General features: G+C 39.1%; 2 protein-coding genes across 4 annotated transcripts in view; one reads left to right on the top strand and one right to left on the bottom strand.

Annotated features, from left to right (window-relative positions):
- The window catches only part of G3BP2 (G3BP stress granule assembly factor 2), a 56808-nt gene extending 48599 nt beyond the window's left edge, over positions 1-8209 (bottom strand). Inside the window, exon 1 of the mRNA XM_015831477.1 lies at positions 8146-8209. The gene's annotated coding sequence lies outside the window, so the exon portion shown is untranslated. The remainder of the gene's footprint in view (positions 1-8145) is intronic.
- Positions 8210-13331: 5122 nt separating this feature from the next.
- The window catches only part of USO1 (USO1 vesicle transport factor), a 67199-nt gene continuing 64769 nt past the window's right edge, over positions 13332-15761 (top strand). For all 3 annotated transcript variants that reach the window (XM_015831475.1, XM_015831476.1, XM_015831474.1), the window contains exon 1: positions 13332-13484. In XM_015831475.1, the coding sequence (XP_015686961.1) occupies positions 13419-13484 (66 nt within the window). In that variant the 5' untranslated portion in view covers positions 13332-13418. The remainder of the gene's footprint in view (positions 13485-15761) is intronic.

The raw sequence follows: 15761 nt of genomic DNA, 5'->3' as shown, positions 1-15761 counted from the left end.
TGATACCTCCCCAGCTGCGTTTCTTGCCTGTTTTTCTCCCTCCCTCAACTCAAATATTTTCCCACCACTCTGTACTTAGGAAAGGAAGGAAAGAAGGAAAGAAGGAGAGGGAGGGTCTGAGGGAAGTCCTACCTTAGTCCTGCCCTGCTGCCCTTTCACCATCCCCTTGCCCCCTCCTCCTGGCCTATCCTGGGGTCTCCCATCCTATTGCTAAGGAAGCTTTGGATACAAAGCCGGGTCTCCTCCCATGGAGAGGGAATGGGCCTCGTACCCATCATGAGCAACCTGGCTAAGGAGAGCAAGCATAGCAAAAGCAGCCTTGAGGAGGAGGTAAGTACAGCTATGTGCCCCCTTGGGGAAGTTGGGCTGGGCTTGGTGCCACAGGTGCTCGAGGGCCAGGCTGGGTGTTTGATCTTTGCTGCCCAGGGCTCCGGGCAGGCCGCGCCACCATCCAGCCCCCCCCGGCATGGCCTGAGAGGAACAGTGAGGCTCCTCCAGTGGACCATGCCTTGGCACTTGCCCTGGTCCCATCCCCTTCTGCCAGAGACCCTCACATCTGTCCCACTCCTGCCCAGGCCCCCACAGGCACCCTTGAAGCGAACGATGTAGAGCTGGCCACGTCCACCCAGTAGGCCACATCCACTCCATCCACACCCACCCGGTAGGCCACACCCACCCTGGCCACACACCCCCAGCCCCCTGAGGGCAACTGCAATGCTGATGCGGCCCTCAATGAAATTGAGTTTGACACCCCTGGTCTAGAGAAAAGGAGGACTAGGGGTGACAAGATAGCAGTACTTCAGTATTTGACGGGCTCCCACAAAGAAGGGGTCAACCTATTTTCCAGAGCATCAGAAGACAAGAAATAATGGATGGAAACTAATCAAGGAGGATTAATTGGAATTAATTAATTAATTGGAATTAATTTATTGTTATTGTTAATTAATTAATAAATTAATTGTTCTCTCCTAACAGTGAAAACAATTAACCAGTGGAAGAGCTTGCCTTCAGAAGTTGTATATGCTTCATCACTGGAGGTTTTTAAGAGATTGGACAGCCACCTGTCTGACATGGTATAGGATAGATAGATAGATAGATAGATAGATAGATAGATAGATAGACAGACAGACAGACAGACAGACAGACAGACAGACAGACAGACAGACAGACAGACAGACAGACTGATAGACAGATAGATAGATAGACAGACAGACACTCTTTATTGTCATTTTTTACTATTGGCACAGTAGCACCCATTAAAAATGAAATTCTGTTGCCTACTTCAAAATTGTACACATACATAACACTCTTGTAAACATGCTATATACAGCATATAAACATCCTTACATATAAATACATATAAATATTAATAACTGTCCTTGAATACATAGTGGAAAGAGGAAGCTTCAGAGTTCACAAGAATGTATGGAACAAAACTGTGATAGGTCCCTTCCAGCTCTATTCTGATTGATTGAATCTCTTCAGTCCTAGTCCAATACCTTAACCATAGCAGAGTTATTTGAAGCTTAAGCGTGCAAAGGATAAAGTCTCCATTGGACACTGTGGAATTTTTCAATAAACATTTACAGATTAATTATCTAAAGCAGTGATGGCGAACCTTTTAGAAACCGAGTGCCCAAACTGCAACCCAAAACCCACTTATGCATTGTCGGGTGCCGGGTGGGCGTGGCCCATTGGGTGGGCGTGGCTGCGGTGTAACAGCAGACTGGGTGGGACCAAACAGTTCAAGCAATCAATTCCAACTTTGCAAGATCTTTTTTTTTCCCACGAGAAGTTGAAATTGACTTGATTGGTTGAACCTTTTTTTTTGCACATGGCGGCGGAGGCCTAAAGCGAAAAGGTTTTATAAAACCCAGCTGAAGGCCTAGGACTGGGGCGATGGCATGCGTGCCCACAGAGAGGGCTCTGAGTGCCGCCTCTGGCACCCGTGCCATAGGTTCGCCACCACTGATCTAAAGTCTGTATTAAGGTAGTCTCAATTTACAGCCATTTGTTTGGTGGCCTTTAGAAGTTACAAGAGCAATGAAAAAGTGACATGATCATTTTTCACACTGATGACCTAGGCAGCATCCCCATAGTCAAGTTATCAAAATTCTGATACATGACAATTGGCTCATATTTATGACAATTATAGTGTCCTGGGGTCATGTGTTCATCTTTTGCGATTTTCTAACAAGCAAAATCAACAGGGAAGCCAGATTCACTTAACAACTGTGTTACTAACTTACCTGCAGTGACTCAATTAACAACTGTGGCAAGAAAGGACATAAAATGGGGCAAAAATCACTTAACAACTCTCTTAGTTAGCAACAGAAATTTTGGTTCCATTGTAATTGTAGATCAAGGACTATCAGTAATATACAGTTCAAGATTTTCTAAACATTTATAATTTAGTTAATGTTACTTTGAAGTCTATAAGAACATAATGATGTAGTCAAGTATTTCCTTGTCTCTGCAAATATGGCCCTTGCAATAATATTTCAAAGTTATTTTAACTAACAATTCGATGATTTTTGGTTTTTACACAGAATTCAAAAATTCTAAATTCTTAAACACATGTGGTAAATGTTTATTAAAATCCCTTTTGAATAGAATGCTACACATTTAACACTTTTTCAAGAGAATGAAATTAAGTAGAACCAAATAATCTTCACAATGGAGTCACACAAGATTCTATATTTGAACATATTTACAATAATTTTCATATTAAGAATCCAGATGAGAAACTGATGCTTTCAATTAACATTCTACTATAGCATACTATGCTACTGTAAAAAATTGCAATGTTTTAAAAATACACCATGCAATAGTAAAAGTGAAATAACTTTTTGCAACTGATTTACTATAGTTCATGTAAGTTCAGAAAAGCTTTGCTGTAAAACTTCTAAAAATTATTGTCAAATTTTGCACAAAGCTTAGCAGTTTGTGATAAATAGATATTTGTAATTGTTTTTGCAATTCAGGGTATTTCAATTTGAGGAAGCTTTAGAATGACATAAATATTTACAAAATTATTTTAAACTTCTGCAATATTGCAGAATTTCAAACTAAAATGTGAATGTGTAAAAAGAAACTTTACATAAGCATAACCAGATTAAAAATTGTGAATAACCACTACATATGCAGAATTATAACTCTCTCAAAGGATATACTGTATATTGTGCATGTCTGATTTGTGATGGGTTACATTGCTATTTTTTTTTACCACTTTATATCATATCAAAGGAAATAGAGACTGCCCCGAGCATTTTTAACTATATTTTTCCAACAGGCATAGAAGCATTTCATTACAATTATTTGGATGCCTCTTGAACAATATCTACAACTAATTATTTCCATTATCTTTAAGTATTTGGATACTTCAATAATTCTGAATGAACAGTGCAAATAAAAATAGACTTTGGGAGCAAAATCCAGAATCTTATAAGTCAACCTCTCTCCAATCCCCAAATAACCTAAGAACAGCAAATAACAGCAGCAAGAGAAAATACTTGATTTCATCATTGGATTTCAAAAAGCAATTTCTCATTCTGATTAATTATTCTGAGTATATACAATGTTGACTAAGTTCCTGTGTAATAATCAATTATTTATATTTGTTTGAATTTATTAGTTACTCAAGTCCAGTGGAATGTTTTGCAAGAAGAACAATGATCTCCGATAGATTTGAGATGTGATCTGCTTTTTTTCAAACTCATGAGTCAATATAAATAATTTGCTCCACTCATCCAAATTTCTTACTCACTTTCAAAACTAAGATCCTACTTGCAATGAATTTATAGATATTATAATAATGTTCAAAACTGTAGTCTAAATTTACTAGGTTCTTTTAAGAATCTTAGTAAGAAAGTCTACTGTATAGGCATATTTAATTATCTTCATTTTATAATATAAAAACTGGTTGGTTGCCATAGAGTGTAAAGAAAAAAATCTTGTTTTTTTTCTTTTCAATTTATATTCTTATTTTTTGAAGAATTTTTTAATGCAAAATGAAGCTGTCTAAAATAACTGCTAAAATTTGCTCTGAAAGTGGAAGTGCACATGGGAATTTACATGTTTTTCTATTTTCTATTAGATTTAGCTGGGACTAGAAAGTAACATCGCAATGGAAAAAGACTCTATCATAGTCCCATTTCCAGAACTGTGCTCAGGATTGCAACTGCAACAGTGACCAAACAAAAAGCAAAGAGCTACATACACAAACACCATAAGGGATCCATATACTCCAAATTGAACTTATCCAGATATACTTCAAGGCTTGTAAAAGACAATAACATTGAATCCTTCTGTACCTATTATTAAGGAATATTCCTGGTGTCAACACTGCAACGATCTTGGCTGGAGCCATTTTTGCTTCGTTTTCGGTTACCACAGTATTGGGAAAGGGGACGGTGGTTTTAATGTTAGACTAAACAATATTTTGTCCCGTGGGAGCCAAGGTCTTTGCTGCCTGATTTTGGACGGGCTGAGCCTTTCGTTAGAAAGTCCGCCAAAGTATTATATTGGGGAAGTATTCTATTGGGGAATGTAGTTGATTACATCGTACTGGGGTGGGAAGTTCAACTTTGTGACATTGTAGTGCTTTGGAGGGAACACCAGACTTGGTTTCACTTTTGACTGTGCTGATACCTTGTAGCCAACAAACATGTTCTTTAAGGAAACCTCTTGCCTTGGAGTTCTGCTTTTACTGGTCTCATCTATCGGAACCATGACATTAAAACTTGTCAGGGAGTTTTCCTTAAGACCTGCTCCCAAGAAAGCACCTGGTCCCCTTTTAGTGGAGGGGGAAATCCATTATGAAATAAAACGAATTTTTGATTCTAGATTGTACAAAGGATAATTAAAGTATTTAGTACAATGGAAGAGATACCCTCTATCAGAAGCTACATGGGTAAAAAGTGCTGACGTCAAGGCAGATAGGCTAATACAGAGATTTTTTGATAAGCATCCTCATAAGCCTCAGGGAGATTCCTAATTAACTCTAACTTTTCTTTGTCTGCGGGATTTGTTCTCTCTCTAGAGGACCCGACTGTCAACACTGCAACGATATTGGCTGGAGTCATTTTTGCTTCGTTTTCGGTTACAACAGTACTGGGAGGGGTGGTTTTCATGTTAGACTAAACAATATTTTGTTCCGTGGGAACCAAGGTCATTGCTGCCTGATTTTGGCGGGCTGAGCCTTCCGTTAGAAAGCCCGCCAAAGTATTCTATTGGGGAATGTAGTTGAATACATTGTACTGGAGTGGGAAGTTCAACTTTGTAACACAGTAACGCTTTGGAGGGAACTCCAGACTTGGTTTCACTATTGACTGTGCCGATACTTTGTAGCCAATAAGTATGTTCTTTAAGAAAACCTCTTGCCTTGGAGCTCTGCTTTTACTGGTCTCATCTATCGGAACCATGACACCTGGATTACTAGAAATGTATCACTCTCAAAATGAGACAGGGATTGTAAGATATATATAAAGGGCAGATTTAGAGTAATCAATTATGAACAAGGCCAGAACCTGCTTTAGATTAATTTGCTTTAAACTCTTACATGGAGGCCATTTGGACCTTTAAAGTGGTGACACACTTTCTAGCTCTCAAAGACTATCAGCTTACAGAAGTGAAAATTACTGTCCTTATGTTCTTTATGAAGTAACTAAATGCTGTACCCCACTGTTGCTATATAAGCAGAACCAGCATATCAAATAATATTTGCAGAAAAATCCCCAAGAAACTTTGTAAACAGAGAATTGTCTCAACAATAGTAAAAGCCACTAAAATTTTCTGAAATGCATTGCAGGACATGGACAATCTCAAGATGGAAGTACCATCACATGTGCCAACAGACAAAGAAGACAGTTGATAAAACTGACTTCCTAAAAGCAAAGGAAAATCAGAAACTCTTATCCCATATGATAAGAGTCCCAGAACCCTGTGGATATAATTGCCTATAACCATGTCAATCTAAATGTGGAAGGGGTCAAGTAAACCATCAAAGAGAAATCATTTTCACATGGTAATGTATACACAGTACACAAGGGTTTTATTGTTTGATCCTATCAATCTTAAAACAGTACACATTCAATTGGATCCTGCATCAGTTCATTTAGCTCAGGGGTCTTCAAACTTGGCCCTTTTATGACATGTGGATTTCAACTCCCAGAATTCCTCAGCCAGCGTGCTGGGAGTTGAACTCCACAAATCATAAAAGGACCAAGTTTAAAGACCCCTGATTTAGCTCATGAAAATCTGGAAGAGATTTAGCAAACAGCTATCCATTAGTTTGCAAACATTAATGCTGTGTCACACATTGTCAGAACTGTTCCTTGAAAGTTCAGACCACAACCGAAAAAATCTCAAACCATATCTCGCTGAAGACCAGAAGCCTATATCACTCCCTATGTCCATTAATAGCTACTACAAAGATCAGTCATTGATCATTTACCTGTAAAATGTCTTACTGCAGAAAAAAAGCTAGCAAGCATTTGAGTATGATTACTGCAAAGCATTTATTTTCCATATGTATCTCTTTATTGGCATAACTAAATACTTCTCTCTCCTAAAGGATATGAATATAGTAGCCAGAAAGGGACTGTGATGATTGTTGCTTGAATTTCATACCTAGGAAAACTCTGTTGGTAAATTCTATGTCTTACTTTATATGTATTGCAAGTACCAGCAAAATTATGATCCTTTCAATATTGCTATTTCTTGTTATCTTGGCTCTCTACAATACTGGTCTTCCAGTAGATGCAAGGAGAAAGACAATCCTTGTCCCAGTATTACACAGATACAAAAAAAAGGTATGCAATAGTGTATTGCCATAGACATGTATTTGAGTTATTGTCATATAGCGTTATTCCACAGAAGAATACTACATGAAACTCCTATTTCACAGAATTTCTGTATCTTTGCAGGTGCATGGCAAGGGATATAAAATACTGGAGAACCTCGCTATATCACAGAAACACCATGACAAAAGATAAGGAGTAATAGTTCATGTCATGCTACTAAGGGTGATTCTCCCTCTTCCATATGTATCTTACATAATGGCACCTAAGGTTCAAATTTTAAAGAGATGAGGTTGAGGAGCAAAAGAACTCCTCGTTATAAGGCTTTCATTTGCAAATATGCAGCTAGATCTATAAACAGTTGGGGAATGAGAAATGTTTCATTAATTTTCATCTCTTTTCAGTTACAGTGGTTGTGTGGCATACCTGTGTTAATTTTTTTCTTCTCTTTCCTCTTGCTGTGACTGCTGGAGAACCAAGCATGCAAAATAGGTTTGTCCAATTCTGTTACTTGCCTGCTAAGATTTGTAGTACTGTACTTATATCTATTTCCATCTCAGTGTAATAAAAATAAGAAGAACCATTAGGAGACTTTTAAAGAACATTGTGGTTTCTATTATAATCACTCTTAGTAAAATTTCAGGCAAATTTAGGCCTTTTTGAATCTTCAGAATTTGTCATCTTATTAGGATTAGTTCTATTGCTCACTAAATTACTATATTTATAGAGGAAGAAAAAAGTATTAAAGCAATGTGTGTTTCGGCATATATGGTAACACACTCAGGAAGCAACCCTAGCTTGTAACCAGGAATATAAGCGCACAATATCTGTTTCTGTTTTGCCGGTGAAATAAGTTTGCATAGTACAGTAGTTAGTAGCTACCAACCAGGAATAAATTCACAGTATTACCCAATACTGATTTACTTTATAGGGCTGTTCTCCTTGATTAGAAGACTTCTATTATAAAATTTAATAAATGGTCTTCAAGATATCTGCATATGCATGTATGTATTCTTAGGCAACATACTCTGATGGCTTTCAAAGGCCAGCTCTAGATACGCTATAAGCTGTCTAAGGAGCTTTGAATTTCTATTTTCTCCTTTGTGACCTTTTTCAGGAAAGAGTAAGATAAGCCTTTTTCTAAATTCCTTAGACCACGAAGTCGGCCTGCGTGCTATTGACAGCAGCTGCCCCCACCCCCGACATCCCTCTTTTCCTTAATGAAAAGCGCCCCAGCAGAGAACCTGCTCTGATTTGTAGAGATAACATCCCGATACTCTCAAAGGAAAAGAAGTCACTTCCTCCCGGGAAGGGCCTTCTTATCCTATCTTACTCCGTTACCCACCTAAACACTCTGTTCGAGCTCAGGGTCCGGTTCGCTCCCAGGCAAAGGCACGGGGAGGAGCGACTGATGCCGCGCGTCCCTCCTTCCCGGTGATTCGGGGCGGAACCGGATGTCTCTAACGCGCCCTCGGCGGGGAGGGAAGAGCACGCGGCGCGCGCAATCTTAACAAGCGGCCAGATGTGGGCGGGGTCGCGAGTACAACAAATGCTGCTCAAGTGAAAGCAAAGGATTTACCAGATATTTTTAAGTTAATGGGATAATAGCAGCTTTCAAGTTTGACCGGAAGTTCTGCTTCTCTCCCGCGCTGCTTGTGTATCTACATGAGTTTCTTCCTCCGCTGTTTTCCAGACACAAGAATTTCACTATCTCATCTGCAGGCAATCAGAAGAGCCTCCGAGCTATGACGTCCTCTGAGAAGGGTTTCTGTGATTCCCTTCTCCTAAGAGGCATTAAAAAAAAGCTCTGCACAAACCTCACTTCCGGTTCCGATGAGGCTTTTTTTATATTTGGACAGGCGAAATTGAATTATTTTAGAAACCAAAATTCTAATCTACTATTTAAAGACCTCTATCATTTTAGTGCTCTGAAATGATCATATCCTGAAATCCTACCCATTCTGTTCATATTCAAAAGCCTGAGGGAAAAAACCCAAAACTGAATATTTTATAAATACAAAAACAGATTACAGCATTTTAGTACTGAAATTCATCCAATATTGCAATTTTATAAATCCAATTATACTCAGAGCCATTTCAGAATAAAGCACAGCAGTCCAGAAACAAATTTATTTTAAAAGAAATGGGAATAAATAGATGTTTTCAGGAAAATAAGAACAACTATTACTTTTACTGTTACTGCTATTATTTTTCTGCCACTTACTTCAAAAGATTCTCCCATAGTTTAAGGAGCATAATTATTTTTAAAAGTAGATTATTCCCTAAAATAGATCAGATTCATGAGTGCCATTATATAAGGTGACTTTTAATTTTATGGCATGGCTGAATTTGTAGGTGTACTGGAGGAGGGAAATGCAAGACCCACCTAGAAGGAAAGTCTTTGACCCAGGGGACTGCCATAGAAGCCTGTTCGTTGAATCGGACCCATCAAGGAGAGATCACCTGAGTTCTACTGGGCAAAGAAAGACATTGCATAACCACATGCTGTGTATTGCCTTAGTCTACTTCACCGAAGCTGAAATGAAACAAGTGTTGGGGATCCCAGAAAGTGCTGGAATGGTGGGGGACACAATAGGGTGAGGGGAAAACATGCTGTTTGAGATGTAGTTTTGTAGGGGTGGGTATGGATTATTAGGAATCTTTCCACTTCCAGTCCAACTCCTTCAGCTTGGGAAAAATAAGTAAAAGAAACGGAGAATGAGATCTGCCTCCCTTTTGCTTCTTTTTCTCTTGATAAGTCTCTTTCCTGTTTACTGCCATTCATTAGATTTTTGCAGCTCTCCCACAATTTTACTGAAAACCAATTCAAGGGCTCATCTTCTTCCAAGTGTTATTAACTCTTTCAACTTCTCTGATTGTGAGAATAAAAAGGAGAACCAGGTGGACTCTTAGCCTGCAGTTTAGAAGGCAAAAGGCTACAGCTGTCTGTAAGTACCGACAATTACTAATTGGTAGTAGTTGCTGATTCAGAATATGACCTTAGGAGAGTGCCAAGTCCAAAATCATACTTTAGCTAAAGAAAGCTGAGCAATGGAGGTGGCATAACACCTTAAGAGGAAGTGGCATTATATGGCTTTATCAAGGCTATATCCAAACTGCTCCTGACCTGCTTCCTTGCTGCCTGCTTCCTAACTGTTAGTTTCCTCTGCTGCTTACCCTGAGAAGGGACTTAGTTGACTTCTGTGGAACTATTTGGTGCTCAAACTACAAACTGTTTTAAGTTACTCTTTCACCATTTCTATTTCCAAACTCTCCTGGCTAGCAGATTATAAAAATGGCATAATTATGAGGAAAATAACTCCACATTTTTCTTTCCCCCTAAATAGTCAGATCTTTTTGAATATCAAGATTTACACACTAATAAACACACTAATAAAGTTTCTCAGGTTTAAGTGCTATGCTTTCTGTGAGCACTAGGCCAAGAGATGGACATGGACAAGAGCACCCACTAACTATGGCACAAAAATATTCCATTAGCCACTTTTAGAGGACATTTCATAATGCAGCCTTTGTCTCACTGGCAGTCAATTATAGAGATCACCTAAAATTGTATTCAGGTTTTTAAATATTTTCTGTCTTTCTATAAAGGCAGCTATTCTATTTATTGTACTTGTTTTAAAATAACATTTTCTCCCTTTCCCCATCCCTTTGCTTATATCACAGACATTCATTTACCACTTCATGCACCATCTTTTGTTCTTTAAAATTCTCACCTCTAGCCAATCATTGAAAGTTTTCTCCTTTCTCTAGAACCCTTGATTTTTTTGCTTTACCAGACACATTTCCTAATTATTTCTATTTGATTCATTTTAATTTAGTGTCTCTGCTGAAATATTCAACTTTCAATTGCAATTAACAAAATATACAAAAGCACATTCTTATACACACCCATTTCCCTGTATTTCAACATTCATTCCTAGCAACAAACTACATATTACCCACTCTGTTCTACCAAATTAACTTACCTAGGTATTTCTTTGATAAACACTTTATTGATGAATACAGCATACTTACTTGGTTCTTTTTCATTCTTTCTGTAAGAGAGCAGGCTGCCTAGAAAATGGCCAGCACCTGTGCTGCTGTTGTCCTTTTTAAACCCTCTCCCCAGCCAGCACTGCAACTTTATCTGTAAAAGCAGTGCTGAGAAACAGCTGGTGTGGTATGGGGGGGGGGAAGAGGGAAGAAGATGTGGGTGGGTGAAGTAAAAAAGCTTGAAAGAGATAATTTTCTCTAACAATATTCAAAGAGTAGTGGGACACAAGGAGTAGTAGTACGAATACCAGGAGTAGTAGTAAAAACTCACAAGGTGTAGTTGTAGCAATGGGGAAGAGTGGTATAGTATAGACCAGGGCTTTTCAACCTTTTCACCCATTGTACCACTTTTAGGATATGGCAATATCTGAGTACCATCAGTCGCCTAGCAAGGGGTCAAAAACTTGATGATCCTCCAAAAAAGGAAAAAAGTGATAAAGTACAGGTAGTCCTTGACTTACAACAGTTCGCTTAGTGACTGTTCAAAGTTACAATGACAATAAAAAAGTGCCCCCCAAGGCACAGCCAAGCAAGACACCTGCCTGCCCACCTGGCGGCGCTCTTCCTCCTGTCCGAGGTTTCCATTGTTGTGAGCATTTCTGTTGAGGATTGGCAGTGGGGGTGGGGTGGGGGTGTTTGGTTTTTATTCCCCCCGTCTGCTGGGTGGTTGCAGCAGGTTTTGGTCACTTCACATGACCCTGGGACACTGTGACCGTCATAAATATGAATCAGTTGCCAAGCATCTGAATGTAAATCACAAGACCCTGGAGATGCTGCAACAATCCAGCTGATCGGCGCTTCTTCTGGGCTCAGCAGAAGCGCCAGGATCAGCGCAGAGCTCCAGCTGGAGCCTGGTGCTAATCCTGGCGCTTCCGCTGAGCCCTGAAAGCCCTGCAGCTCCACCTATCTCTCCCTCAGGCTTGTGCGGTGCTGCCACGGGTTCAGCTCATTCCCCTCCCCCGCTACTTTTCTAGGATGGTCGCGTACCACCTGCCAGGTGCCAAGGTGGTACCCGTACCACTGGTTGAAAAGCCCTGGTATAGACTAATAGCTTTACATGCTTTTGTGTTGAGCCCATCAAATTGAGTATAGTTAAAATAACCCTTGCTTTACCACACACATTTCATAATTAGCTATTTCCACTTCATTTTAGTTTAATGTTTCTGCTGATATATTCAACTTTTAATTACAAAAAACAGGAATCTTCTTATACACATTTTCCAATACTTGAGGGGCTTTCACAAAGAAGAGGGAACTGACATATTCTCCAAGACACAAACGGCAGGACAAGAATGGGTGGAAGCTTCTTAAAGAGAAATCCAGCCTAGGAGAACTTTTCTGTCAGTGAGAACAATTAATCAATGAAATAGCTTGCCTCCCAAAATTCTGGGGGCTCCATCATTGGAGGTTTTCAAATGTTGACTAGATAACTCTGACAGGGATGTTATAAAGACTCCTTTTCCCTTATTTTAATGTTCACTCCTTGTAACAAACTACATACTAGCCACTCTCTTTTACCAGATTAATTTATCTAGATATTTCTTCAGTAAACATTTTATTGATGAATACAAATTAATTTACTTGGTAATTTTTCATTATTTCTGTGTAACTTGAAACAGTTCATTTTTTTCTGTCAAATGCAACTACCCTGATTTTCAGTAAATTTTCAGATTCATATTCTTGTTCCCTCACACAATCTATCTAAAATTAACTGCCAACATAGTCAACACTATGGCATTATTGATCTGCATATTCACATTCCATAGCTAGCCTTTATATTTTAGCGTTGTTTCAGTTACACTATCTCCTATTGCTGCCTCATCGTTCAATTGTTTTACAGCATTTAGTATTTTTTTTTGTTTTTCTTGTACATTAATATTTATAGTATTTCATCTCTTCCTGCTGGAAGACATTTTCCCTTTCTGAGAAATGCCCACCAAATTAATGGAGCAATCTAAGATATCGTGACGAATTCAGAAACTGAACTTCAAAGTTTTAGTTTTAACTTTTAAAAACATCGACCATTGTCTCCCGTTCTGCAGATGGGGCATCCCCTCAATGTCTTAAGACTATTCTTAACCGGTTGCCCTAATAACATATTAAGATATGATGCGAGGGTAGTTTGAATTTCTATTTGCCAGATCGTTATTAAAAATATCCCTTGAATTACAGAAAAGTTCACTCTTCATTGGCCTTGCTCCAATGCTTTCCTTTCTAGCCAAATATTGAGAATTTAATGGTAAAACCACCTTGCTTTCCATTGATTTGATTGTATTTTAAATGTTGAATATCTAAAATGACGAAACATAACATAAAAGCAGAAAGTTCTGCTTTAGAAAAAACCCGGGTTTCGCGTTCCGCATACAACATCCCACTGCAAGATTAGAAAAATCTACTAAAAACGGAAGTTCTGTCTACAGCTATTAGTTTCTATCTCTATGGTAATTACCATGGTGCCACGTCTTAGCGCAAGCGCATTGAAGTTAATGCTGACGGTAGTTGACGGGGCCCTAGTGGGGAGTCGCGGCCTAAGGACCGCTGGGAAAGAGAGCCCACGGAGACAAGATGAACTTCTTACGGGGCGTCATGGGCGGCCAGAGCGCTGGACCTCAGCCGTCCGGAGCTGACACGGTAAGTTGGACAGTGTGGCGAAGAAAGTCCTGGTTTAGGACTCATTCTCTGCATGGTGACTCGTAGGACCCTCTTCCCGGCAAAAGCTCTGCTTTACAGATCCACGTTGTACCCTTGGCACACCGCGTGGCGTTTTCGCTGCTTTTGCAGAGCTTTGACAGAAGCTTGAGGGTGGCAATACCTTCGAGGTAATCCATCTGTGTTGTACGGGTTTCTTTATAATAATATGTAAAGGAGACTGTCCACGTAAACAAAATATATCACAATGAAACTCTGCCTGGGGTGATAAAGCCTGGTAAATACCGTATTTAGTACAGTAAGTATATATTTGAAAACAACGAACGGAGGGGCTGAATTTCAACCATTTCCATTTATTTGCTTAATTTGCCACCTTAGTTTCTGTAAGCTGAAAATCAGTGCTGCAGTCACCCATTATAAAACATAAATGTCTCCTGGGTGTCCTATGTCTTTTTTAAAAAAAATCTAGTGTCATTTCAGCAGTGAGTCCGAAAGGACTTCTATTATAGTGTTGGCGAACCTATGGCACGTGTGCCAGAGGCGGCACTCAGAGCCCTCTCTGTGGGCATGCACGCCGTTGCCCCAGCAGAGTTCGCCTGAATAGCGAGCATGTGTTTGGAAGCAATGGGGCAGTAAGTGAGCTAGCAAGTGGCATTGGCCCCCCGGGGATACCCCGAAGATGGCGAGGGACTTGTCCCTGCCACCCTGGTCCTGATCCACCCACCCTAGCCACACGCACCCAGTCTGCCGTGACCACCACAGCTATGTTGGAACATGCCCACCCAGTGGGCCACACCCCCACTCCCCCTGAGAGCACCACAATGCTGATGTGGTCCTGGCACTTAGCAATAAATAAGTGAGTTTTGGGTTGCAGTTTGGGCACTCGGTCTCTAAAAGGTTCACCATCACTGTTATAGTTGTTTCTAAGAAAGAATTTTATTTTCGTTTGTATCCTCATGTTGACAAATTACGAATATAAAATCATTTATTTACTGAGCTTGTTAAAGACATACTGTAGTACAGTACACATTTCTGTGCAAAAGTTTTTGAATTTATATTGACAATAAGAACACATAAGACCAGAGAAAATAATCTGAAACACATATTCAAACATTTTATATCTTTTTGCCCAGCTAAATGATAGCACCTAGCCAAACTTGGCTGACCTAAAAAGAAGCCTCAGAAAAATCAGCCTCAGTTAGTACTACCAAGGACTACCAAGATATATTAGGGCTATACTAAGCTGGAAAAATAAAAATAATATTAAAAATAAAATAAAATAAAAATATCCTGGAATAAGGTATGTAATACCAAATCACACCTGCATTGTTGCTAAAATAATACATGTATGTTAATACATATATGTTGAATTGACTTAGAGGAGAGCACTAACAAATTGCTTCCCACATTTTCCTCACAGTTGCTGTACCTTGTTTGTATATGTCACGTTTTGTGTTAGAAACAAGTATGAGTATTTTGATTTGGGGTGATAGCAAGATACTGGGTTTTATTGGTACTTGGATTTGGATTATTTGCAAAAAAAAAATCAGTAATTTCTGATTTGCCATTGTTTTGGGATGGGATGGGATAGGATAGGATAGAATTCTTTGTTGGCCAAGTGTGGTTGGACACACAAGGAATTTGTCTCCGGTGCATAAGCTCTCAGTGTACATACAAGTAATAGTGATAATCATAATCATAATCATATACAACATGAAATCTTGAAATACATCATAAATCTTGAAATACAACACTTCATAATAAATCATAAGGAATAAACACTTAGGGATAGTCATACAATACTAGCTAAGCAAACAACATAAATCATACTAGGATACTAAAAAACCCAGTATAAATTGTAAGATACAAGCAGTTATAGTCATAACAAGATAAGGATAGGTAATAGGAAAAATGAGTATCATAGTAATACAGCTTTACTACATATTTTGAAATGTTGTAGGAATTAGTTGTTAAGCAGAGTGATGGCATGGGGGAAAAACTGTCCTTATGTATAGTTAGTTGCTATGGTGTTGAACCAAACTAACTACCTTACGTTCTCTAATACAGGACTTTTCACCGATTGTACCACTTTTAGGATATGGCAATATCCGAGTACCACCAGTTGCCTAGCAAGGTGTCAAAAGCTTGATGACCAAAAAAAAAGGAAAAAAGTGATAAAGTACAGGTAGTCCTCAATTTACAACAATTGACTTAGTAACCGAAGTTACAACAGCACTGAAAAAAGTGACTTATGCCCAT

This window comes from Protobothrops mucrosquamatus, unplaced genomic scaffold (genome assembly GCF_001527695.2).
Source record: "Protobothrops mucrosquamatus isolate PMUCROS unplaced genomic scaffold, P.Mucros_1.0 scaffold_257, whole genome shotgun sequence".
Taxonomy (NCBI): Eukaryota; Metazoa; Chordata; class Lepidosauria; order Squamata; family Viperidae; genus Protobothrops; species Protobothrops mucrosquamatus.
Note: the sequence above shows the minus strand (reverse complement) of the source record. Positions and strands in the feature narration are given on the sequence as shown.